This window comes from Barbus barbus (genome assembly GCF_936440315.1).
Source record: "Barbus barbus genome assembly, chromosome: 49".
In the NCBI taxonomy this organism is placed as follows: domain Eukaryota; kingdom Metazoa; phylum Chordata; class Actinopteri; order Cypriniformes; family Cyprinidae; genus Barbus; species Barbus barbus.
In genome coordinates this window covers 1,918,119-1,945,389 of record NC_136727.1, presented here as the reverse complement: position 1 = coordinate 1,945,389, position 27,271 = coordinate 1,918,119, and the positions used below count along the sequence as shown (strand labels likewise).

At 36.4% G+C, this 27,271-nt stretch overlaps 2 protein-coding genes across 2 annotated transcripts; one reads left to right on the top strand and one right to left on the bottom strand.

Annotated features, from left to right (window-relative positions):
* Nucleotides 1–1,313: 1,313 nt before the first annotated feature.
* LOC306867598 (thromboxane A2 receptor-like) lies at nucleotides 1,314–13,894 on the top strand. Its single transcript, XM_079413352.1, has 3 exons — nucleotides 1,314–1,602; nucleotides 4,654–5,507; nucleotides 10,300–13,894. Exons 2-3 carry the CDS (start codon nucleotides 4,695–4,697, stop codon nucleotides 10,639–10,641), a joined length of 1,155 nt encoding a protein of 384 aa, XP_079269478.1. The 5' UTR covers nucleotides 1,314–1,602; nucleotides 4,654–4,694; the 3' UTR covers nucleotides 10,642–13,894.
* LOC306867244 (PDZ domain-containing protein GIPC3-like) lies at nucleotides 13,593–26,425 on the bottom strand (the record flags this gene model as incomplete). The annotated part of the gene is made up of 7 exons (XM_079412848.1): nucleotides 13,593–13,713; nucleotides 14,630–14,783; nucleotides 15,429–15,510; nucleotides 15,592–15,701; nucleotides 19,039–19,219; nucleotides 20,344–20,529; nucleotides 26,138–26,425. 6 exons carry the CDS (start codon nucleotides 26,423–26,425, stop codon nucleotides 14,632–14,634), a joined length of 999 nt encoding a protein of 332 aa, XP_079268974.1. The 3' UTR covers nucleotides 13,593–13,713; nucleotides 14,630–14,631.
* Nucleotides 26,426–27,271: the final 846 nt, after the last annotated feature.

Genomic DNA, 27,271 nt, shown 5'->3' with positions numbered 1-27,271 from the left:
GTGCAAGAGGAGCGGATCAGCTAAACGTGGCAGGCCTCATGAGGAATACATGTGCGATGCTGATCCTGAAAAGAGTATTAATCATCAAAGGCACAAGTGCAATAAACATGTCTTTACATAAGAGTTTATTTACAAACCAAAACTATGCAGAGAATATGTTTTTCTTGCTAATTGCGTAGGCATGCAAAATGCTAGATGTTTAGCATTGATTCCGAATGTTAACTGTTGCGTTGCATTAAATGATCAACAACATGTCATTACCACAGTAAAACAGACTGTTATTGTCTCATAGATTAATAAAAAGAGAGATAGGGATAGTGGTGGCAGCTAACAGCTAATCGCAGTGCAGCACATGTTGTTTTCTCAGTGATGATGGATGTCTATAGCATGCTATGCTAAAATGTTTCCTCGGCTAAGTGGAAACAGACATTATGTCCTCTAAAGTTTCATAATTGTCAGAGATTCTTCACCTATCATCAGCTGTTTATTGCGATCATGAACGCTCACAGGGCTTTAGCTTCACCCCACACAAGTATCTATGTAATATGTTCTATGAATCTTTTCTATGAATCAGAAGGTCCAGTTTTTTACATGTTTCAAAAACATTTAGTCTTAGTTATAGGAAGGTTAATGGAGCATGCAAACATAATGCAAATGCTATTTCTGAACGTTCTGAAACAAGTAACATTAAAAAAAAAAAACATTATATGAACGTTCAAGGTATCACACGTTTATAAAAACGTCTATTTGATGTCTGCATTTACATCTGCAAGATGTATTGTTTCGGTGTTTGTTCATCTGCAATACACCTATCAGATGTCAAATAGACGTTGTCCTATATTAGAATGCATGTTAAACTGACATCTGTCAGATGTTTGTACACAGCAGATGCTTTCCAGATCAAGAGATCTTTAACAGACATCTTGCAGACGTACATGTGCTATGTGGGTAGAAACAAACATTCTTTAATGTAACTGGAAGAACGTTTGTTAACAAAACTTTGAGAGAACCTTGTCAGAACATTCTGAGAGCGTTCCTTAACATTTAACGGCTCATTTATTTTTAAAAGACAATATTTCAAAGTTTTTCATATCACTTTATATCTTTAGATCTGTTTGTCAGGATCACAAGCAGTCATTAGTAGTCACTGGCGTCTGGTGCTTTAAAAAGCTCTTTGGTTTGAATTATTAAAATATAAAGATGCAAAAGCATTTTCCTAGAACAAATAACCGCTCATGCAAAATTAAAGTCATTTGAGCTGTTCATACACACACAAACAGACCATTTAGAGACCATCTGTTTATTCAAACATCACAGGACATTTCTGTCCACACTGAGTTGGTACTTAAAGCTATCAGAGGGTTTCTGGTATTGATTCAGCTGTAGAAGTTTCTGGAGGAGACCCAGACACTCCTTCAGCGAATACAGGATGGTGTGTCTCATCATCATCATCATCATCCTCACAGTTATGTGTGTATTTGAGCGCGGTTGGGGTGTGTTGGCAGGATGGAGGTGATGGGAGGCAGAGCTTGAGATCTCTGGACGCTCTGGGATCCGCGGATCGAGACAGAAGGATTGCTGCGGACTTTCACACATTCTCAGGTCAAATTAAATGTTTTGAGTTTAAAAAGTCTTGATGTGCGTTTCGCTTTTGACTTCAGTTTAGGAAGTAAAAGCCGCAAATGAGTTTCGTTTGTTTGGATGTACTCTTCGGGAGTTTTACGCGTTGTTGTGGATGCCAAACAGGTTCTGCAAAAAATATATATATATATTTGTAAACTTGTCGCAATTGTGTCATTGCCAAAACTGAGTCTGCGTTATTGAATAGCCTGTGTAAGTAGTGCAAAGTAAAGTTTAAGGTCTAACGCGTGTATGAAATGAAGTTAAAGTAGCTATAACGTGACGTTTCCAGTCCTTTTTCAGAGTTTGATACACTTATGCTGTTTATAGACAACAGCAAAACATATATTTTTGTTTTTGTGCCAACATTTTAAGAACATTAATTTCTAAAGATCGAGATAACTCCACAGCTAACACAAATATGTTCTACGTTTTCCTAACGTTCTATTAATTTAGGAAGTTGTTATTTTTGAATGTTTTTCAGAACGTTCAAGCGTGCAGTAAACAAAACAACCTTATAATGAAGGTTAAGGGAACATGCATATCCTCTGGACGATTTGAAACAAGTAACATTTAAAAAAAATTAAATTAACGTTACATGAATGATGTAAACATAAATCCAATTAACAAAAAATATTAATAAGCTAATTAAAATACTGTGAGTAATTAGGCATAATTGTGTCATATCAGTCATATTTGTGGACTATTTAGTAGGCCTATGTGGTATAATTTTATAATATTAGCTACATATTTTTTTAATTATTTTAATCATGAGTTTGAGCTGCATTTATGCATGGTTGAGAAAATTAACCTGTTTTTTTCTTTTTGCAAAAATTGCCATAAATACATGAAATATACCAAACGTATAAATGGTTGAGTTGCCCCTTGCCTCGTAGTACTTTGTGTTTTTTAATCCGTTATCTAATATTTGGTGTATTTCATAATAATCTATTCTAGGCCTGTCTCAATCTCTAGTTCTTCAGAAAACTCTCATGTGTGTGAAACCCCCCAGAAATCACTCATCCGAAGAAACTTAAATCAAACCATACATCTGAAAACAGCTCTTGAAGAGTTCCTGCACGAACCTTTATTTTCTCTAAGAGTTTATACAATGCAGAATCATGTAATGCTCTGATTATACAACAAAACAGCATACAGCCGTAATCATATTTAATAAATCATCTGTTTTGCCGATGTTTTACACTCCTGCATTTCCACACATGCAGCCAAACGCTGAAAGCCTCAGATGTGAACGCACATTTCCAGGCCCACTCTCTGGCGCTGACATTCGCTAAGCTGATTTCTGGGCCTCATTTGATGGAATTCAATTAGGAGTGCGCCGTGGAAAGCTCTGTGTTTGGCTAATGCAGTTTGTTTTGGAATTACGCTGCTAAGAGAGATGCACAAACACCATCAGCTGCCTCAGGTTTCTGTACACTGGATCCTCATTAACGGCCATTACAAGTGGAAACGTCACCGAATGTATTCATATGTGTAGGCTTTTGCCTGATGATTAATATCAGCACTTAAGGTAGCCTATTGATCTGAATTGATCTGCGTTTGTGGATGAAGACACTCATGTTTAAAGGCCAAAGTGGAGTGGATCCACTTCACATTCCTTTGGGATTTATGTTTTTCAGACAAAAAAAAAAAAGATGTGGCACAAAATATCCCTGAGATCTGGATGTTTTTATGTAGATACACTGTACTTCTAGCATGCATTATTTACAGTGTTAGCTTTAGCATGATGCAAAATGAAGCAATCAAGGACACATTAAAGTGAGTTTAAGGGATATTAATGAGGAGAGCACCAGAAACAATCTTAAAGTGCATTAAAATCACTGTAACTCGCGGCCTCAATTGAAAGTATGACGCTAATAAGCAACTAATGTTCAGTAAATAGTTGCAGTTATTCATAATAATCAGAATAATGAAGTCTTTCATAGCAGCTTGGCTCATTAATATATAATGTGCAGTCAGCTTTTAATGCATTTATCCAATCAGAAGTTACAATACAAAATATGCATGTATATTAAAGAATTAATAAGTGCTTTTGTAAAATATATTGATAAACAATTAAATTTAATAATAATAACAATTATAAAAACGACAATAATAATAAAAGGTCATGGTAATTATATTACTTAATGGAAAAATGTTAAATAATAATAATATGTTTATTAAAATACTTAATGGAAAATGTTAATTTAATTGCAAAAATTCAAGGATTTTTATAATAATAATAATATTAATGCAAGAATGATTTTACAGTATACAAAAATAATAAAATAAGAATATGAAAAGATTAAATGGTCATTATTTGTATTAATTATATGACTTACTTAAATAATAATATTAATAATTATTATTATTATTATTAAAATTGGGTTAATGGAGGAATTGTTTATTATTATTATTAAAAATAATTAAAGAAAATAATTTTAAAACTTTAATTTCAGCAAATGTTATATTTGAGGCTTGTTTATTGTTGGTATGATCTGACAGATCTGATTGTTTATCAGATATCTGACGTTTCCTCTTGACGTCAGTGGCGGCTTGCTCTAAAACGCTGGCGGACACTACATGGGCACATTTCATCCATCACGGCCCATGTTTTAGTTTCTGTGTGCTGTCGAACGTCTGCTTAGAATGAAGCATTCGGTACTATTGCACAAGATGTTGGGAAAAAACACGCAGAGATGTGACTCGTTTATTCCATTTGCTAGCAAAACAATGTCTCAGAAGCAAATGAGTCGTGCGTTAGTGTTCAATCCTGGCGAATACAGTGCTCAGACATAGATATGTATGCCACATTCAATCAACAGTAAAAATCAATGAGTTTACTGAGATTACGCGTGAAAAAAATAATTTGATTACTTCTGATTACTTGTAAAGTAATCTGATTACTCGTGAAAAAAGTAATCTGACAAAGTAATAATGTCATTTGTAATGATTTACCCCAACACTGCCTATATATATCTATGTGCTTAGCAACATTTATTAAGCATTTCCACTGTTTTTTCTCCATCGCAGGTTCACAGAATGAAATAAACCCATCTTCAGCAGTTGCCATCATGGTTTCATCACTGTTCACCATCAACAAAACGTTGGCGCCGAGCAACGTGACTCCGCTTTGCTTCTCCATCAACAGCCAACCTTTCAGACACAACAACACCACCTCAGCGTACTTCTCGGCGGTCTTCAGCGGCATCGGCTTGAGCTCCAACCTCTTCGCTTTGGTGGTTCTGGCCAAGACCTTCCACCACACCAGGAGTCGCTCGCGCTCCTCCTTCCTGCTCTTCCTCGGCGGGTTGGTAATCACCGACTTCATGGGACAGTTGGTCACTGGGTCCATCGTAGTGTCCTTCCACATTACGCATTTCAATTGGCGCCAGCTGGACCCTCATTGCCACCTCTGCAACTTCATGGGCATGTCAATGGTCTTCTACGGCCTTTGCCCGCTGCTTCTCGGCGCCACAATGGCAGTGGAGCGATTTGTAGGCATCAACCGACCCTTGGCCCGCTCCACCGCCATGACCAACAGCAGGGCGTGTTCGACGGTGGCCATGGTTTGGGTCATGGCCGGCTGCATCAGTCTCCTGCCGTTGGCCGGATTGGGAAGCTACCATCTCCAGATCCCCGGTTCCTGGTGCTTCCTCAACATCAGCTCCAGTCCGCTGGATATGACCTTCGGTTTGATCTTCTCGCTTGTGGGTTTGCTGTCACTGGCCGTGTCATTCCTGCTCAACACTGTGAGCGTCGTCACCCTACTGAGGGTGTGTTGCGGACAGGACAGTGCTCAACGGAGACGAGACCACGAAGTGGAGATGATGGTGCAGCTGATTCTGATTATGACCATCGCCTCCGTCTGCTGGTGCCCTCTACTGGTGAGTAAAGTAAAAGTAAAGTAAAGTCGTGACGTATTGTCAAGTATGGTGACCCATACTCGAAATTGGTGCTCTGCGTTTAACCCATCCAAGTGCACACACACAGCAGTGAGTAGTGAACAAATGCACACACACACACACACACACACACACACACCGTGAACACACACCCGGAGCAGTGGGCAGCCATGCTGCAGCGCCCGGGGAGCAATTGGGGGTTCGGTGCCTTGCTCAAGGGCACCTCAGTCGTGGTATTGAGGGTGGAGAGAGCGCTCCTTTAAAAAAAAATAATAACGTACAACTTGTGAAATAAAGGGGAAGATTTACAGGTTTTTTATAATTAATAATCACAATATAAATGTCTATTAAGTAACATAATTACCCAATCATAATCATCATCATTATCCTAATGATGATGTCCTTCCATAATTAAACTAATCTATTAATACAATATTTATTATTATTATTACTATAGATTTTATTATTTTTAGGATTTTGCTACTGCCAAAATATTCTTGTATTGAGTAATATAATCAACATAACCCAATAATAATAATTATTATTGTTATTATTATTATTTAAACATTCTTTCATTTAGTCATATAATTAAGCTAACCTATTTATAATAATTATTATACAATTGTTTAAAATAATAATAATAGTAATCTGAAATAAAACTGATCTGTAAACATCAAAATACTAACAATTTCAACAGTTTAGCCAAAAGGTGTAAACAATATACATGCCAACATTATTCCCTCACTGTTTTTGTGTAGTCAGATAATGCATTCTGGGAAGGGTCATTGAAGTTTGGCTTTAAAATAGCACCTTACTATGTTTGGCACCGTCTCAAGTCCACTAAAAAGTTCAAATGCTTCCTGTGTGTCAACATGTCAGACTTTAGTTTGTATCGGATTCAAATGAGCCCCGTTTCAGATCCAGATGTTGTCAGCATCTGGTTTGTACTCACAGTGTGACGATACAAGAATTGCTTTCTGTAATCGTCCGAATCAGTTATAATTGCCCGTGACGCTGCTTGTTTTCAGTCTTGTTTATTGTAATGCAGAAGCACTGCGGCGCGAGGCAGGTGTGCTACTGATGGTGAGACCAGACGCTTTGCTCGTCAAGTAACACGTTCAGAGTTTCTCACACAGGAAAAGGCCTGAGTTCTGCCAGTCGAGGAACACCAAGGAGTCGTGTAAGAACTGCTGATAAGACTAATGGGAAAGAGCCATTTCCTGTTGAAGGGAAGAACAGGAAGTCCTCAGCAACAAACACACACTTCCCATTTCTAACAAAACTCAAATTCATTGTTAGCCAATCGTCTGCTAAATGAACTATAAGTGAGTGTTTCTTCAAACTTGGGGCAGGGATTGTTTTTAAACCTTTTTTGCTCTATGAAGGCTTCATTGAATCAGTCTTTTATACTGTATGTGTATATATATATATATAATTAAAGTAATAATAATAAAAAAAAATAAAATAAGCTATATTATGAAACATTGAAGCTTTCTTGACTTTTTAAAATAAAAGACCTTTTTTATGTATAGATTTTTTTTTCCAAAACCTAAATTATGAAAAGCCATCCCAGAAATATTAACATAACTTAAATTAAAGAATTTAAAGTAAATTAAGAATTAATTTTTTGTTTATATATATATATATATATATATATATATATATATATATATATATATATATATATATATATATATAAAATATATAAATGCATATAAATTATATATATATATATATATATATATATATATATATATATATATATAAATAGTATTTAGTATTTTTAAATATTTTTTATTTTTATAGTTTATTTTTGTAATATATTTCTATTTAATTAAATTCGAATATTATAAAGATTTATCATATATAGATTTTTTCTTTGTCCAACACGCAAGGTCCATCAAAAAATATTCTATTTATGAAATCAAAATTCTATTTATTTTTTAAATATATGATATAAATTATATATAGTATTCATTTTTTACAGGTTTTTTAATTTAATTTATTTTTGTAAAATATTTATATTTAATTAAGTTCAAATGTTATATAGATTTGTATGTAGATTTTTTCTTTGTCCAAAACTCTAAATCCATCAAAGAAATATTAAGCAAATAAGATTATCTATTTTTATTTTTTGAATCAATTTTTATAATATTTTGTATATTCTTACATTTAATTTTATCATTATTTTATCGCCATTATCCGACTTTTTATGAATAGATGTTATTGTTTTTCCTTGCCCAAAACTCACACTTTCAAACCTAAATTATGACATCACAGAAATATTAGTTACATTAATATTTTCACATCTATATTTTTTATTTTTTTATATACAACCTGAATAAAACATGAATCATAAACCATTCTAATATTTATTGTGTGAATATGTTACACCCGTTTTTATACAAATTACAAAGCTCATTGGATTATTTAAAAGTGTATTTAGAGATGATGAGAATGATAAATGTTACTTAATATTATTTGATTATTGTGTCACTAATATTGTTTTATTGCTTGTCCTTTCCAATTATGCAGAAATTCTGTCATAGTATGCAAAACATGAAATTAGCATCATCTTTAAATGTCATTTCCAGCACTATAAAAACCATAAATCCGCAGATCCCATAGTTAAATAAACACGCTCCTCCAGCTGGGACTCGCAGCCAATCATCTGTACGCAGGAATAAACACTCTTCTGTCCTCGTCCTCGTCTCACCTTGTGTCTCCGGACAGATGTACATACTGAAGACGGTCGTGTCCTCGCTAGCCGTCGAGCCCTTTAGCGTTCTGTTACCTGCGTTTCGCCACCTGCTATCAGATATGTGACCCCTGGATTTACATCCTCTGTCAGGAGTCTAGACTGAGGCGAGTAAAGGCTGATCCAGATTGGGATCCGGATTAACAGCGAGCACCATTCACACTCACACGCTTATCAGTAGCGAAATCAAATGCTGCAAACCGCTTCTGGCTCTGTGCTGATTCATAATGTCCACCGACTGCTGACACCATCATCCACCCAAACACAAATATACATACTGTACATATATATATATTACAAATTTTATTTTTATATATTAATTACAAATTAAAACTAAATGTTATTATATATAGAGAGAGAGACAGAGAGAGCGTTTATTTTAATTATATATTAAAACTAAATATTATTAATTATAATTAATTATTATTAACATATTTATATTATATTTTGTTATATTATAAAAAAAATATTTATACTCTTAAATAAAATTAAATGTGTAAATAAATATATAATTGAAATAAATAAATAAAAATTATATTTATTTTTATTTTTTATTAAATCTAAATACTATTAATTGAATGTAGTTATTTCATTTATTTGTATTATTAGTTGTAATATGTTTATATTTTAATAAATATATACATATTTATATATTTGTTTATTTAAATTGTATTTTAATTAACACAAAATATTATTAAATATTAAATAAAGCGTCTGCTAAATGACTAAATGTAAGTGTATTATATATATATATATATATACATATATATATATATATATATATAGTAATATGTAATATTTTTATAATATAATATGTTTGTTATATGTTAATATATATATTCATTCAAATATATGATAGAAAATAAATGTATAATATTAATGTATGCCGTGATAAATGTTTATAAATATAGTATTTGTTACATTATATCATTTTTATTATATATTTATTTTATTTACTAAAACAAACATAAGCATAATATACATATTATTAATGTAAATTCTTTAATGACTTGTAAGTAATAAGATTCCCATATTTTATTTGAAGCAGTAATTGTTACAGAAGTTATTGTAATTTGGCAGAAACTGTACTTGTACCGTGGTAAATGTTTGTATTTTATGTCATGTTCCACCAAATGCACTGTGTTTATTTGAGCATGTGTATTTTGTCAAGTGAACACTCAGCAAAGGTCAGTGATTCAGTACTACTTTTAGCGCTGTATTCACTTTATTTCTGCTAAGTGTTTGTGTTAACAACAAACCCATTTGTTATCTTGCAGTTATTTGGGAAAATATCCAGAAAGGTCATGTGATATTTCATCAGTTTCATCCTTAAAAAAAAAATGTTGTAGCGTCCAAATGAGAAGCTGCTGTTGGCCTCATATGGCTCATTTTTATTTCCAGTGTCTTTCTTTGTTTTGCTTTTATTTTTCACAATAATAAGGTCAATCTTAACCCTAAAATTAAAAGAAAAAAATAGAAATTATATTTTATTATTTTTATGACCATTAAGCATGATAATTAAACTCATTTTTGATTCATTTTAATGTATTTTTAAATTAATTGAAACATTGCTATAAATTAAATAATAAGGGATAGATTGAACACAGTACAACAAATACTAGAATTGCACAGCGGAAATGGGAATGGTTGATTAATCAGTTTCTTCTATTTCTTTCTTTTGATTTTGGGGTGAAATATGACCTAAACATATTCCTGACAGATTTCTTGAGATTCACTCCAAAAATATTGTTTTCACATCTGTATATTATTATTTTTTTTTGGGGGGGGGGGGGGGGGGGTACATTTAGTATATATTATTCCCAACAACCCCAGATGCTACATTCTGGTTATTTCCATTGCAAAAATCTTTTCGTAAACATTTCAAAGCCTGTAGTGACGGCAATGTTTGCGCCATAGTGATTGTGCTTGTTTTATTGACTGACTCAAGTGGAGTTCAAGTGTTGGCTCACGCTCGGCGTTCCTCTCATCACCCTTTCATCATTTTCCTCTCAACAGGTGTTTATTGCGCAGACCGTGCTGTCGGGCAGCAAGCTCAACGTTCGCCACCTGCTTATCTGGCTTCGGTTTGCGACGGGGAACCAGGTCCTGGATCCCTGGGTCTACATCCTATTCCGACGTGCCGTACTGAAGCGCCTCGCTCCCAGGATGGACTGGTCCCGCAGCTCCATCATCAGCCTCTATCCGGCCATCTCGACGTCCTTCCGCAAGCTCACACGCGCCTCTCTCAGAGAAACCATTGACCATTTGGATCACATCCGGCCTAATCCAGGCAAAGACAGACAAGAGGATACGCCTCTACCTGTGTTGGACGCTACTGCGGCGTCTAGTTCCATTTAGCAGCCAAGACTAGGATTTACTTCCTACTTCATTAATGATTAGATGTCTAATGTGGCGCCCAATGTAGGGCATGACCCACCTTTTGAACACTTTTGTTGGTGCATCACTTTTTGGAGAGGTGCTGACGGCCGGCCTGGCTAGTTGGACACATTCAAGAAGAGTATAATTGAGCTCTCAAGACGTGGCGAACTGAAGTGAACTTGGAGAGCGAAGGTGTTGAGGAAAACGTATTGTAGAAACTTGAATGGGAAAGTGGGTGGGGCTTGGTTTTTCCAGTTGGCCAGTGATTGGATGAGGAAAATTGACAGTTGGTTGGAGGGGGAGGGATTGGAAAATAAGTATGTAATGTTTGGTGATGTCGTTTTGGGGGCGGAGCCTTTGCACAATAGTACTCGCCCACTTTTTCGCATACATTTACCATTCAAGTCTTCGTTAAAGAGTTAAACCAATCCATGAACCAAGCCAACCAGCTACGAGGTGGATCACAACATTGCAAACTCCGATTTAAAGCAAAAAATTCCAAATTAAGTGTGTTTGCTGGTTGGTAGTTTCATATTTGGGTTGAAGCCTTTGCGCGATAGTGTCTTCAGCTTTTTCAGCAGTTCCTGGAGTTTTTCCTATTCATTTGCAAATCAAGTCTTCGTTAAAAGAGTTAAACCAAACCATGAACAATAACCAATCAGCTATGATGTGAATCAAAATATTACAAAGTCTGATTTAAAGCAAAAATAGTGTTTGAAAATCAGACATAAAGCAAGAATATGTACTTAAATGGCTTTAATAATGTACAGTACAAGCTTGAAGTCTTGAGTGGGAAAGTGGGTGGGGCTTGAATTTGACCAGTTGGCCAGTGATTGGATGATGAAAAGTGACATTTGGTTGGAGGGGGAGGGGTTAAAAAATAAGTGTTTGATGATGTTATTTTAGAGGCGGAGCCTTTGCACAATAGTGTCTGCCCACTTTTTCAGCAGTTCCTCAAGTTTTTTCCCATTAATTTCTAATCTTCGTTAAACAGATAAACCCGACCATGAACCAAACCAGCCAACAACAAGGAAATTATGTCATTTTGGAGGTAAAGCCTTTGCAAAATAAGTCCCGCCCACTTTCAGAGTGTTTTTCCCAGTGGGATTTTTAAAACACTTAAAAGCAATGAACCAAACAAACCAGCTAGGAGGTAAATCACAAAATTATCTCTCATTTAAAGCAAAAATATATTTAAAAATCTGACAAAAAGACAAAACTGTATATTCAATGGCTACAATGAAAATGTACAGTAGAGAAGCGCAGACTGGCCTCGATTTGGGACGACTGGGCAGTTTTGGCTCACTTCCCAGACAAACACCCTCCTTTTACATTCTGATAAAACTATGAGGACCACACACTTGGATAAAATGGAAGACAACTATCACCACAAAAGCGATTCTGGTTTATTTCTGACCTTGTCATGGAACGTTCTTGTCTTTTGAGGAATCAAACAAGTATCATTAACAGCACAAATTTGGTTGTTCTTATGTGTGGAGACACAAGGTTAGCATCAAATGCTGTCAGAGTGAATAATCTGTTTTGATCTCTTATTTATATCTCATGTAAATGGTTAGAGAGTCGGACTCGTAATCCAAAGGTTGTGGGTTCGAGTCTCCGGCCGGCAGGGATTGTAGGTGGGGGGAGTGAATGTCCAGTGCTCTCTCCACCCTCAATACCACGACTGAGGTGCCCTTGAGCGAGGCACCGAACCCCCAACTGCTCCCCGGGCGCCGCAGCATAAATGGCTGCCCACTGCTCCGGGTGTGTGTTCACGGTGTGTGTGTGTGTTCACTGCTGTGTGTGTGTGTGTGTTCACTGCTGTGTGTGTGCACGTTGCATGGGTTAAATGCAGAGCACGAACTCCGAGTATGGGTCACCATACTTGGCAGTATGTCACTTCCCTTCACGATAAAAATCATTATTCATCCGTTTTGTGTTTGGATTGCTTTGGCCAATTGTTCTCTTAAGTATTTGCATATTTGGTTGAGATCATTTTTGGCAAGCAGTGTCACAAAGAACAGAACAGAATCTTATCAGACAGTTTCTTGTGTGTAAACAACATGGATGTATGGTCATTTTTGCATCATAGTCCCAAATTATAGAGCTGTTTGGCCAACAGTTCCATGTTTTGACTTGCGACAAAAAAAAGACTTGGACTCAGTGATTGTCTGGTGTCTGCGACTTCTCAATAGCGTTCACACAAAACTTGGTTACAAGCAAGGGGTTTTACTCGCAGACTGTATTCATGATGATAAGCTTCTGTCTTGTAGTGTGCACTTGGCTAACAGGAAAACAATTATGGTTGTCATTACAATGAATGAAAATCCTATTCATTGTCTCTATGGAGAAAATAAATGGGATTTTTACTTTTGGACTCTATAAGACCAAAAATGCCTTTCAAGTTGACTAAAGGAAATTTGTGAGCCATTTTGGTTGCTCTCTTTGTTGTGTATGAAGTGTGAATGTACAAAAAGTAAATTTGTGGTATGTTTTTAATCTTTACAAATATTCAAATGTGTCACATCAGGTCGTTTAAAAGGACTGTAAAACAGGATATACAATATGCAAACACATTTAGTAGATTTTTAAGTTAAATACACATTGAATGTGCATAGAATTGATTAAATATGTATTATTCATATATACACAAGCTAATCGTGTCACAAGATCTGTCATTAATCGTAAAAGATCATTCATTTCACCAGTAACACAATGTATTTATACATAACACAGCAGACGTCAAAATGAACAAAGGCTAGTCTAAGCTAAGCTAACATATAGTTTATAATACTTCTAAAAGTCAAAGTTATCACGTAAAACATTTAAAAGATTGGTTTATATCCTAGTTAGCTATACACATTGGTGGGAAATACAGTTTGACCTACTTCATACAGCTTTACACACTTGAATTTGCATTAGCATGCCGATTAGCCGCTAATACCTTGACGTTCTCCTTCCTCAGGATAAAGGTGGGAATTTGGAGGATTGTGTATATGATAACAGGTGTCACAAATCAAGCTTGAAAGTCTCTCAGATGTCTGACGTACTCTGAAAAACACAGACGAGGAAAAGCATGTGCTGGTGTGAGATAGCGTTAGCGTGTAGCATCTGCCGTTAAGCGTCTTATGGTATTTGTCCGGCGTCAGGAAGAAAGACCTGCTAATGGTTTTCTGTAAGAGTGTGTGTTTGAGAGCTGCCCGTAAATAAACGCCTCCTGAGATTACCTGTTTATGTGTTTTCTGCGTGCTTTTCTTTCACAAATCTAATCTAGATCAACAAATATCAGTAATGAAACGAGGGCTGGACATTTAGTTAGTTAGCATAGTCGAGGCTAATTAAATTGAAATTTTTAATACTTGTAGTGTTTATTAATATTTAATATTTTCTTTTTTTTATATAATTTTATGTACTTTTGTCATATTTAATTTGTTCTATATATTCCTCTATTACCAAAATAATTTTGTATGTTTTTCATCTAATATTTATATTCTATTATATTTCAGTTACTGAAAATGTTTAATATTTTAAATAAATTTATGTATTACAAAGAAATTAACAGCAATATTAGCTAAATATACTTTTACTATTTTTGTGATTATATGAAAACTGCCACACATTTGAGCAAATGCTAATTAATCATTAAAGGAATAATCAGAAATAAATAATAAATTAGATTGTTTTCAAAATCTATATGAATTTTTAATATTTGAAAATATATAACGGAAACGAGCATAGATAAAATATTATAAAAAATAATAGATAAAAATACTTTTAAATAATATGTATTAATATTATAATAATCATTCATATAAATAACATTGAATAATATTTAATATTTATGTATATTTGCAAAACTAGCATATGTAATTCCTAAATTTAAAATGATACCTATAAAAACAAATTTGACTACAAGACAAAAAGGAACAACTTTTTCCCTACAAAATATCCTTAAGTAATGCATTACCTCTAAATGCGTCCATTCCTCACGTCTCCCATAGCGCCCCAAACGTCAAACAGAAAGACGTCAGGAAAACCAAAGTCACCCAGAGCGGAGTCGAGCGCCTCTGCGAAATCATCCGCGTTCTTCTTGTTCTTCCCGGCTTCCACAATGGTAGTCGCTATAGGACACGAATGAGATACGAAATCAAAATGTAGCATTGCTCTGCAGTGAATGGGTGCCGTCAGAATGAGAGTCCAAACAGCTGATAAAAACATCACAATAATCCACACCACTCCAGTCCATCAGTTAACATCTGGAGAACACACCAAAAAACTAATCCATCAAGATTTTTTTAACTAAAATACGAGTCCATAATCAAGTGCTTGATGTGTGCAGATTTCTCCCCTGATTCAGACCAGATCACTTTTTTGCTCGGATTATGGACTCGGATTTTAATTAAAAATGTCTTGATGATTTTGTTTCATTTTTTGTCGTCTCAAGATGTTAATATTATTGTGATGTTTTTATCAGCTCTTTGGATTCTGACGGCACCCATTCACTGCAGAGCATCCATTGCTGAGACACTGATGCAATGCTACATTTCTCCAAATCTGATGAAGAAACTAACTCATCTACTTCTCGGATGACTAAAGGGTGAGCTCATTTTTAGTACATTATCATTTTTGGGTGAACTATTCCATTAATTTGTTATTTGGAAGTAGTTGATCCCATGGGCCACAAATTGCTTTCACTAATGCTTATTATGGGAATTACAGAGACGTTGTGCTCGAGGCTCGCAGGCCTTTTATGGTAAGGTTCTCACCGAGCTCGAGGTCTCGAATCCCCATATAACTCTCCAGCAGGTCGTCGACCTTCTTGATGGCCTTGTCTTCGAACTCACTGGGCTGTTGGAAGACAAACAGTTGGAGATGAGATGGAGAGCAAGCTTAAGGTTAAAAAGGCCTGGGACTTGCACCCTGACTCACGATTTCCTCCAGCGTGGCCAATCCTTTGGAACGCAGCCGCAGCGTCTCTTTCCCGCTCACCATTTTCCCCTCGCTGGACTTTGGCGCTCGCGTCCTCTGACCTATCATATCTGATCGACACACAAACAAACTCAACTTTTCAATCGCTTCAGCACATTAGAGATCGCCATCTGGGCACAAGGGACACTGGAAAACAGATTGAATCATCAATCGCGATTGATGAAAGAAATTCAAAGCTTTGGTTTCCTGTTTATGGCTGTAAAATTTCTGAGAAATCATGTGACTCATATCCACTTTGGGATTACTGTAAATGTAAGCATGATATTTTATTAATATTTCATTTTTGTTTAGTTTAACTTGATGAACTAAAACTAAACTAAAAGTAAATAAAAACCTAATAAAACAAAACCTAATAAAATGACAAAAACACTAGAAAATTACAAAAAAAAAAAAAAAGTAAAATATAGAAATAACAACTAATTCTATACTATAATCGAGTAAAGTAGGGGATTCAAAACAACGAGCATTTTCATTTCAAAATTGATATTAATTCAATTATTTTCTATTTAAATTCTCCTCCTCGGGCCAAAATGACTCTATATTCAACATTATATGTTTAGATACTTGTTCTTTTTTTATGTTGTGCATTTTTATATTAATATTCATAAAACATATAATATACAAATTTATTGAATGAATACATTAATAGATTTATACATTTTAAATTAATTACTTATATCATTAATAATGTATTACATGTTATAATACATCTTTCATATATGTAAATATATATATATATATATGCATACATATATTTCTCTATCTATCTATCTATCTATATACTGTATATATGCCGTTCTCTCCATTTATTTTCACGAAGCTTCTAATCTACAATATAATTCACCTGCAGTCAAGCTAAATGTTTGAAACAGGAGTTACAAAAGGAAAGCTAACTTCACTGAAGCTATTTCAGGAGGCAATATCGTTTTAAATATACAATGCTGAAGTAGAAAAGGTCAACTAAACTACAGTCATGCTGCTGAAAGTAGCCAGGAATCACTACTTGTAGTTAGTACAGCATTAGCAGCCATTTTTCCTTTGATCTTCTACGGTGAGGGAATTGAGCGCGTAATTACCCGCGCTTCCCTCACAAAGCCTAATCCATCACTCTAAAACATCCAATTAGCTAATGCTATAATGATAATCAAAGGCCTTTCGATTATTAACGGCAGTAATTAGCTGTCACAGACTTGTTCAGTCTGCCGAGCGTGGCAAGATTTACATGAGTGTTTGTTTCTCTGTGGGAGGAACGCGCCTCGGCTAATTATTAGCATTTACTGCTTTGAGTCTGTAATTACTCAGACCTGTACACGGGGCAATTACCAGCTCGTTTATGGAGGCCAGTAGTTCATAAACACAAGGATCAGATGCACTGCTTTATCAAACACGCTTTTGAAAAACTCTGGCAAAGACATAGGTTTGATTTTGGCATTGGTGGGGACATAACAACATAAATAATTGCTGTAGTCGCTGGATATCGGTAGAGATATCTACTAAATTCTGCACTCAAGCGATGTTTGACTTATATAGTTCTCTCCTTAAATATGAAGAGCTCAAACAACAGATTAATGAGTTTAACAAAAAGCTTATGGATGGAATTATAACATAAGTCAGACATTGAAGTGAGGTGCTGTTTGAAGACTTGTTCACTTGTTTTGTACCCATACTGAGACTATTTGATCAGATTTTTTAATGTCCATCTAATCTCATTTTGTAAGTGACGTATCTTTCTGTTTTAAGGATGTTTTATTTGACTACTCAAAAGATAATATTGGAAAATATAACTTGTTTTTCCTGCTAAATTCCACATACATAAACAAATATCTGGCTCTAAATCTATCTTTTCTTTACTCCGAGCTGATTTAGACAAGCATATGGAAACTATCCGAAGTTTTGTTAATCCTAAATCAGTGAAAACTGCATCTCTATATTCATCCTATAAGGCGAAAAAAAAGCATGGTTACTACACTTTTACTATAATAAAATCATGGTTAATTTTAAAAGGTGTTTATATTTGTGTAAACTTTGTTTTTGTCACGAGTCCGGGTCCTGCGCTTCTCCCTGTCGCCACAGGAGGCCGCCATCTCCCGGACTCATCTCCCGTAATTAATACACACACCTGCCGAATCATTTAATTACACTCATTACACCCGCAGCTGTTCCCCATTGCGACAGACTATAGTCTCCCCTCTCCTACCACTCTGGCTGGTTGCATTATTTGGTATTTGTAAATGTGTTGCAGTGATTGCATTTCTTGTGTTTGCTCTGGTCTGGGATACATGCACTTTGTTGCCGTTTGTATCCCAGTCCTTTTCTGTTTTGTTTTTTTGTGCCTTTTTGTTTCAATTAAAAGCAGCTTCCCTGCACTTGGACCCTGACTTCGTCTTTTCGCGGCGCTTCCTTCGCCGTTGCGTGACAGATTTGAACAAACTGTATTGTAATGGTTTTATGTTTTGTTCCGAAATACCATCTGACAAGTGATTCGTGAAGCATCATTTTAATTCGGCACTTCAGCTAATCATTCAATTTTCAAAATGATTCGCGAACCCGCTCCGACGTTCGGATCTGAATCAAATGATTCGCAGCGATCCGATTGAATCATTTTGCGACTAATGGTTTCGAAAAGGTCCGTTTCACACATCAAGTGTTTTTTTAAACTATAAGCGATGTCGACATTCGATAATGAATAGCTGTTTTGATCTGGTTTTTGCTAGTGATTCGCTTGAACTGAATGATCGAAGTCACGAGTTCGAATCCATCAGAGCGGTCCAGTGTAAACGACTCACTGATTCGCTTTGTCTGTTCCTCCGCTTTTCGCATCTTCAGCCGAGTTTATATGACACTGTCAGTGCTACTACTGGCTTAGCTCGCTAATTTTATTAGATGAACTGAAATAAGAGAAAAAAGTATTATATTAACAAATAAAATATCAATATTTACATTCCAAAGATAACAACACAAATCTTCGACATATTCAGGTGAGGCAACTCGTGAAACACTCCATTGACAAGCATATGTGTTTTAAACATAAATAACATTTTGTTTTTACATATGCACATTTTAAAATGAATACATTTATAATTATTTAATAAAATAATTATTTTGATACTATATTACATATAGGACATATAAAATATTATTACTATATTTTCATTCATTTACTCTAATAGGATAATACTAGAGTGTTATTGCATAGTGTGAACACATGGCGGCGCTATTCTCCTAAATATAATGTCCAGAGTGAGTTGATGAAACTGTCTATAGGCCTACTTTGTAAACACAACCAGCAGTTTATTGCTGTTAACTGACTTCAGGTGTATTACATGGATGTGTTGATGAAGCGAGAAGCATGTGTTGATGTGATATGAGATATTAATGAGTTCTCACCGAAGGCTTTCTTGGGCTCGACCAGGCGCAGGGTGAACGGCGTTCCTCTCAGCTGCTCCTTCAGCATCTTTGCCACTTCATAATGCCGACATCCCACAATGCTCTGGTCATTAATGGCCTCGATGTGATCGCCGACACACACCATCTTTATTTGGTCAATGGTGCTGCCTTCCTTTATCCTCTAAAACAAAACACAGAATATGAAATACTAACATAATATTATATTATATATGTACATATTTATATATTGCATTAAATTATGTAAGACAATAAAAATAATGCATAATAAAACAGTTTTATTGATTCATGGTGATGTTTATAACTTTTATTTCACTATTTTCAACTGGTCTTAGGTTTTGTTTTCTTGGCTTATTTGATTGTATTTTGAGATTTACATCCTTCAGTTTTTTCACAGAAGTAACATTTCATTGCAAAATGCATTCTGCATTTCTATGCATTTGATATAAAAAAAATTAAGCTAATTTGTCTGGTCTTGACTTGTGAGCATTTGTCATGTTTTTGTGTTTGTTTGTTTATTTATTTTTGTTCATTTATTTATTCATGTATTTTCAGTTTATGCATTCATTCATTCATTCGTTTTGTTTTATTTATTATTATTTTTATTATTTATTTCTATTTTTATTTTGGAGGTAAAAATTTTAAAAGCTTGTTCTTTTCCAGAAAATGTGCTGGTTCACTTAATTATACCCACTTTATTAATTAATACCCCCCCCCCCCCCCTTTTTTTTTTTTTTTTTTTACTAGACATATGTAACATTTTATATATCTTTTATTTTATTTTATGTTACTGGCCACTAAATGAAAGCATTTACCTCTTCTTCTTTTTTTAACCAACCACAAAAACATGCAACATTTAATTATTGACTGTATTTTCCTTCTGGAGGCTCAAATGTTAAGATTCTGAATAGAAAATTGGTTTTCCAGTAAAACTTGGTTATGTTGATAATTTACACCCACTTTACTATTTATGTAGGCTATTTATTTATTTACTTACTTAGCTACTTGCTTATTTACTTGCTGAGTAGCCACTGGCATATGCGAAAATTCTCATATTTATTTATATTTATCTCATATTTATTTATATTTATATTATTTATATTTATATTCTCATTTTTATTTGTTTGTTATTTTATTTTATGTATTGATTTTGTTATGCTTTTGTTTTTATTTTGTTTTGTTCCAGGGTTGTATTTCGTTTTGGGGGCTCAAATGTCAAGATTCTGGACACTCCAGACTTGTTTCCAGGAACCCGTTAACCTGGTTAACCGGCTAAGTAGCGCGCACTTTGATGAAGGCGTATCCCGCGCCGTTGTCGGTGATGGTCAGCCCGAGCGCGTCTTCGGTTTTAACGACCTCCACCTCTTTGGTTTCTCCCCTCACGTGCGCGAAGATGAAGTCCTCCAGACCGATCTGACCGCCCAGCAGCTTCTGCATGTCCACTTTGTGCGAGTTCAGCGTGCAGAAGAGGATCTTGAGGGGAAAAATAAACATGCGTCAGACTACAGAGATAACGGAACTTTTCCCGCCGTTTTCCATCGTAAGCGTGGCATGACACACGAGATAATGGTTCCGGTTAACTAGTAGGCCTACTTTCAAGGTAACTCCAAAGTCTATAGTCTTTGGTAACTCTGCTATAACTATTGTGTGTTAGGGAGTCAAATAATTAGCTAGCGTCGATGAATGTTGATTAAAACTTGATGGACCCTTTTCACAAGACTGTGGTGATGCGTTTAACGGTCATCGGCATCGTAAATCCTCGGAAGTTTTTCATATTTGTATTTTTATGTAACTATTCTTTACATTATATTACCTTTGCATCAAATTACCAAAAAAAAAAAAGAGTTTTTCTTTTGCTATTTGTGCAAATGGGAATGCAAATAATTGTGGTACTCTCCCATTCACTGCTCTTCAATTTAAAGGGTTACTCCACCCCAAAATTTTTATTTTGTCATTAATCACTTACCCCCATGTCGCTCCAAACCCGTAAATGCTTTGTTCGTCTTCGGAACACAATTTAAGATATTTTGGATGAAAACCATTGACTGCCAAACAATTAACACTGTCAAGGCCCAGAAAAGTATGAAAGACATCATCAAAATAGTCCATCTGCCATCAGTGGTTCAACCGTAACGTTATGAAGCTACGAGAATACTTTTTGTACGCGAAGAAAACCAAAATAACAACAATTTGTCTCCTCTGCGTCAGCGTAGCGCCATTTTGGAGAATATCTGCTGGACGCAAACAGTGTACGCTTCTACGTTTCACGACACAGATACGCTTCTACGTTTTTTTTCACACTTTGATTTGAACGAAAACCGCATATTCTGCCTTGACAGTATTAATTGTTTGGCAGTCAATGGGACAGTCACAAACCTCCCGGTTTTCATCCAAAATATCTTAAATTTTGTTCCGAAGACGAACAAAGCTTTTACGGGTTTGGAACGACATGGGGGTAAGTGATTAATGACAAAATAAAAATTTTGCGGTGGAGTAACCCTTTAACCCAACTATGACGGCTTCCGCTGCTGAGAAACCTGGAAATGTGAAAAGGATCCATTTCTATTCGTATTATAGTGTTTAACTATGCTAACAGATGCTAACGCTCCTGTTTGCTAGAATTAGACGCGAGTCTCCTTGTTAATTTCCACTACTAGCACGCACAAATCTGGTAACCAACTCGACTTAATTTATACACGCAATTGTTCTACAGATAACATTCTGGTACAACCACTCCATATCTCTGACCATTTCTTCATTACATTTACGTTACATTTTGCAACTCAGGTGCCACCATCTCCCTTACCGGTTACTTTCAGACGCAACCTACGCTCCCTTTCCCCCTCCCTTCTTTCCTCTGTAGTATCCTCCTCTCTTCCCTCGCCTACCCATTTCTCTTCTCTGGATGTAAATGCCGCCACTGACACTTTATGCTCTACCTTAACCTCTTGTCTAGACGACATCTGTCCTCTCTCCTCTAGGCCAGCACGGGCTACTCCTTCTAACCCCTGGTTATCCGATGCTCTTCGTGAGAATCGGACCAAACTCAGAGCGGCAGAGAGAAAATGGCGCAAATCAGACGATCCGTCGGACCTGAGTAGGTATCAGTCTTTGCTTTCATCTTTCTCTACTGAAGTCCACACTGCCAAATCCTCACATTTCCACAACAAGATCACCAGCGCTCCAGACATGCGTAATCTCTTCAGAACATTTAATTCTCTCCTCTGTCCCCCTCCTCCACCTCCCACCACTTTGATAACCGCTGATGACTTTGCCTCTTTTTTCACAGACAAAACTAGAACAATCAGCAACCAGTTCTCAACTCCGCAGGACCTCCGATCAACCACATCCACCGCTCCAGCTCCCATCTTCTCCTTCAGTCCTCTCACCGAGGCAGAAGTATCCAAACTTCTCCTCTCCAGCCATCCTACAACATGTCCTCTCGACCCGATCCCCTCACATCTTCTCCAAACAATCTCTCCCACACTCTTACCGGCACTCACACACATTATCAACACATCTCTCCTCACAGGCATCTTCCCCACAGCATTCAAGCAGGCTCGGGTAACCCCACTGATCAAAAAACCTACATTAAATGCTTCTCTTTTAGATAACTACAGACCTGTCTCTCTCCTTCCATTCATAGGGAAAACACTCGAACGAGCTGTCTTCAACCAGCTCTCGCGGTTTCTTTCACAGTACAACAAGCTGGATGCTAAACAGTCAGGTTTCAGGAGTGGCCATTCAACAGAGACTGCGCTACTCTCAGTCACTGAAGCCCTACGAACTGCAAAGGCTGATTCCAAATCGTCAGTCCTCATTCTGCTGGATCTCTCTGCTGCTTTTGACACTGTCAATCATCAGATTCTCCTGTCTACACTCTCTTCACTGGGCATCACTGGAATTCCACTTCGCTGGTTTGAATCCTATCTCACCGGTAGATCCTTCAGGGTGGCCTGGGGAGGGGAGGTATCCAAACCACATCAACTGATCACTGGAGTTCCTCAGGGATCGGTTCTTGGACCCCTCCTCTTCTCCACGTACACTACATCGCTGGGTCCCATCATACATGCACATGGCTTCTCCTATCACTGCTATGCCGATGACACGCAGCTCTATCTCTCTTTTCAACCAGATGACCCAACGGTAGCTGCACGGATCTCAGGCTGCCTGGCGGACATCTCGGCATGGATGAAAGAACATCACCTACAGCTCAACCTGGCAAAGACGGAACTTCTGGTCTTCCCTGCCACTCCGACTCTACGGCATGACTTCACGATTCAGTTCGGCTCATCAATGATTACCCCATCAACTTCGGTCAGAAATCTTGGTGTAATCTTTGATGACCAGCTGACCTTCAAAGAGCACATTGCAAAGACTGCTCGTTCCTGCAGGTTTGCACTACACAACATCAGAAAGATCAGGCCCTTTCTGACAGAGCATGCTGCGCAACTTCTTGTCCAGGCCCTGGTTGTTTCTAGACTGGACTACTGCAATGCTCTTCTGGCTGGTCTGCCATCAAACGCAATTAAACCTCTACAAATGATTCAGAATGCAGCGGCACGACTGATCTTCAACGAGCCCAAAAGAGCGCATGTTACACCACTCTTCATCTCCTTGCACTGGCTACCAGTGGCAGCTCGCATCCAGTTCAAGTCACTGATGCTTGCGTACAGATCTACCACAGGCTCTGCACCCTCCTACTTCCACTCACTATTACGAACCTACATCCCCTCCAGAAGTTTGAGATCTGCTAGTGAGCGACGCCTTGTGGTACCATCACAGAGAGGCTCAAAATCACTCTCCAGAACATTCTCGTTCACCATTCCTGGCTGGTGGAATAATCTTCCCACCCCTATCCGGAACGCCGGATCTCTGGCAACCTTCAAGCAACAACTGAAAACTCATCTCTTTCGGCAGTACTTGACTTCATCCTAAACTAAAAAAAAAAAAAAAAAAAAAAAAAAAAAAAAAAAAACTTTCCTTCTATCTTTCTCTCCACCTACTAGTTTGTACTTATTTGAACAATGACTGAGACTTGGTGTTACGAGCACTTCCTCTGTCTGACTGCCTCTTCAAGATGAATCGCTTTTTGTATTCCCCAATTGTAAGTCGCTTTGGATAAAAGCGTCTGCCAAATGACTAAATGTAAATGTAAATGTTAATATGTGCGTAAAACGACTGATATTAAATATTTTAAGCTTTTCGACTAGGACGCAATTGTTTATAGCGGTTTGAACGCATAAACACTTCATAGTTTTTTTCATAGTAAACTTTCAAATCAAACTGAAGCCTGTATATAAACTAAAAAACAAACAAACCAAAAATAAATAAATAGCATGAACCAGAGGGGGAAATTATACAAGGTTAAGCATTGAAAGCAATTTTTGACTTTTGAACTAGTATTTTCGAAGTAACAGAATATGACTGATATTGTGTCAAAGGGGTAGCTAGCATCGATGAACGTTGATTAAAACTTGATTTGTATTCATATTATAGTGTTTAACTATGCTAACAGATGCTAACACTCCTGTTTGCTAGAATTTTGGCGCAAGTCGTCTTGTTAATTTCCACTAAAGTCTTTGAAATTTAGCACTACACTTAATATGTGCGTAAATTGACCAAATATTTTCAGCTTTTCATGTGAGTAGGACGCGATTGTTTATATTGGTTTGAACGTTCACGTAACCCTCAAGTCTTTCTTCATAGCAAACTTTCGACATCATAAACTGAAGCATATTTGTTTGGTTAGCCTTGACCCCTCCAAGAGTGCTGAAATGTCTTGATAACAGCTTCTTGAAGGACATTTTCTCCTGAAGGCTGTGTGATTTTACAGTAAGTGCTTTGAAGAAAAGATAAAACTGATCAGTTATGTAACTTGATCTGGTGATGAACAAGCAGCGGCACATGACTAAAAAACATTTTATTGAATAGTTTAATAATAGCTACATTTTAAACGTTTAAAAAAAAAATTAATGTTTTTTACAAATACTAAAACTAACACATTTAAAAACATGTTCATATTAAATACATATTCATTTATGCATGTATTTATAAGGATCAAGCTGACTTATGGAATAAAACTATATGTCCAGCAAGTTCTGTGCTCAGGCATATAAGAAAACATGCTGGTATTTTTATTTGGAAAAAAAACAAAACAAATAAAACATTAATTCGTTTTAAGCAGTGTCATGTTGAAACAAAAATAAAACTTATTTAATAACTTGTTGTTAACTTGTTTGGAATATGTTTAATGTATTTTTTTTTATTGTTCAAGGCATTTTACTAAAAATGTTTTTTTGTTTGATTTTTTTTTAGATATAGAACATTTATCTATTTATTTGTTTGTTTCTTTCTTTAAATTTACTAGTCACTACACATTTAAAATCATTTTATAATTTTAAATAAATAATTAATTTGTTAATTTAATTTATTTATCACTTACTAGACACTGGCATATACAAAAATAATTTATAATTTTTATTTATTATTCCCCCCCCCCCCCCCCCCCCCCCCATGTACTAGCCATTGTCATATATGAGGACTCTTTTAACTCTATTAACATTTATTTATTTTTATTTACTAGTCAACTACATATATGAAAAAATATCAAATTTTATTTATTTGTTTGTTTGTTTGTTTTATTTACTATCCATTGGCATAAATTAAAATATTTATTTATTTTTCTACTAGTTTACTAGCCACTGGCATAAATTAAAAATATTAATTTATTTCTTTCTTTTACTAGTTACTTGCCACTGACATATATAAAAATATTTATTATTTGTATTTATTTATTTGGTTTTTCCCCCGTTTACTAGCCACTAGCATCTAGGTAATTATTTTTGCATCATTTTGTAACCGAAATAGAAAAATTAAATATTAGCAATTTTAATAGGTGTAATGATCAAAATAACTAATGTAATGGCGATACATTCTCTAGCAACTTTTAACAAGGCATTTACTACCTTAAGAGCAAACTCCAATATACTTTCCAATAAACAAATGACCCACACACCACTCCTCAGATCAGCAACGTTTCCCTTTGCCCCAAACAAAGAGTCCCAAAGACTCGCCGTACCTCAGAAGCGGAGATGTCGAAGACCTCGGCGATCTTGGCGTAAAGCTCCCTGACGTTGGTGAAGCCGTGAATGCGTCCCGTGGGGCTCCCGTGCGCCAGCTGCGTATGAAACACCAGTTTGGGCCTCGGACATGGCAGAGGCTCCAGGGGCAGCGGCGGCGCTGATGGGACGGCTCCCTGGTTCTCCTCGTCCCCTGGCGGTCCTCTGGAGTCCTGTGCATCCGGACTCATGGCCTCTCCGTTCTGCATGGGGTCTGGGTCGCTCGTCGTCTTCTCGGACTCCTGCATGGTTTAGAGCGAGGCGTCGACGGCCGTCTGTAGTCGGGTCTGCCGTGTTAAATTAAAGATGAGTGTAGCCAGGCAACGCTGCACAGGTGAGCGGTTTCAGGCCTTGCTTAGTGGAAACCCAAAACCAGTTGAGCTAGTGATCTTATGGGTGACACTGGAGAGCAGTACGAACACCTGAAGTGAAGCGACACGCCGAGGACCTGGAGACCATCTGTCTGTAGATTTGGCAGAGGGGACGGTCTTCACACCAGAGATGCAGCGTTTGGTCAAAATATTTAGCTGATCTAAAGGAGTAGTTCAGTCAAAAATGAGCATTTGCTGAAAATTTGCTCACCCTCGGGCCATCCGAGATGTAGATGAGTTTGTTTCTTCATCAGATTTGGAGCTCACCAATGGATGTGAATGGGTGCCGTCAGAATGAGAGTCCAAACAGCTGATAAAAACATCACAATAATCCACAAGTAATGTCTTGAGAAGAAAAAAGATGCGTATTTGTAAGAAACAAATCCATGATTAAGACATTTTAAACTTGCTTCCGGCTGAAATAGAAATCCATAATCCATAATAACGCTTCCTCCAGTGAAAAAGTGCATCTCCTGATGTATCTCACATCAAAATCCAGCCACATATTAGTTTAGAGCTGTTTTGGCTTGTAGACGCTGCTTGATCTGTTCAGATTTCTCTCCTGATTTAGACCAGATGAGGAAGTGTTATTATGGCTTGTGGATTTGTATTTTAGTTAAAAACATCTTAAGAAGGGATTATTTCTTACAAATGCAGTTTTTGGCTTCATGAGATTAATCAGATTACTGGATTACAAGATTATGGATTACTTGTGGATTATTG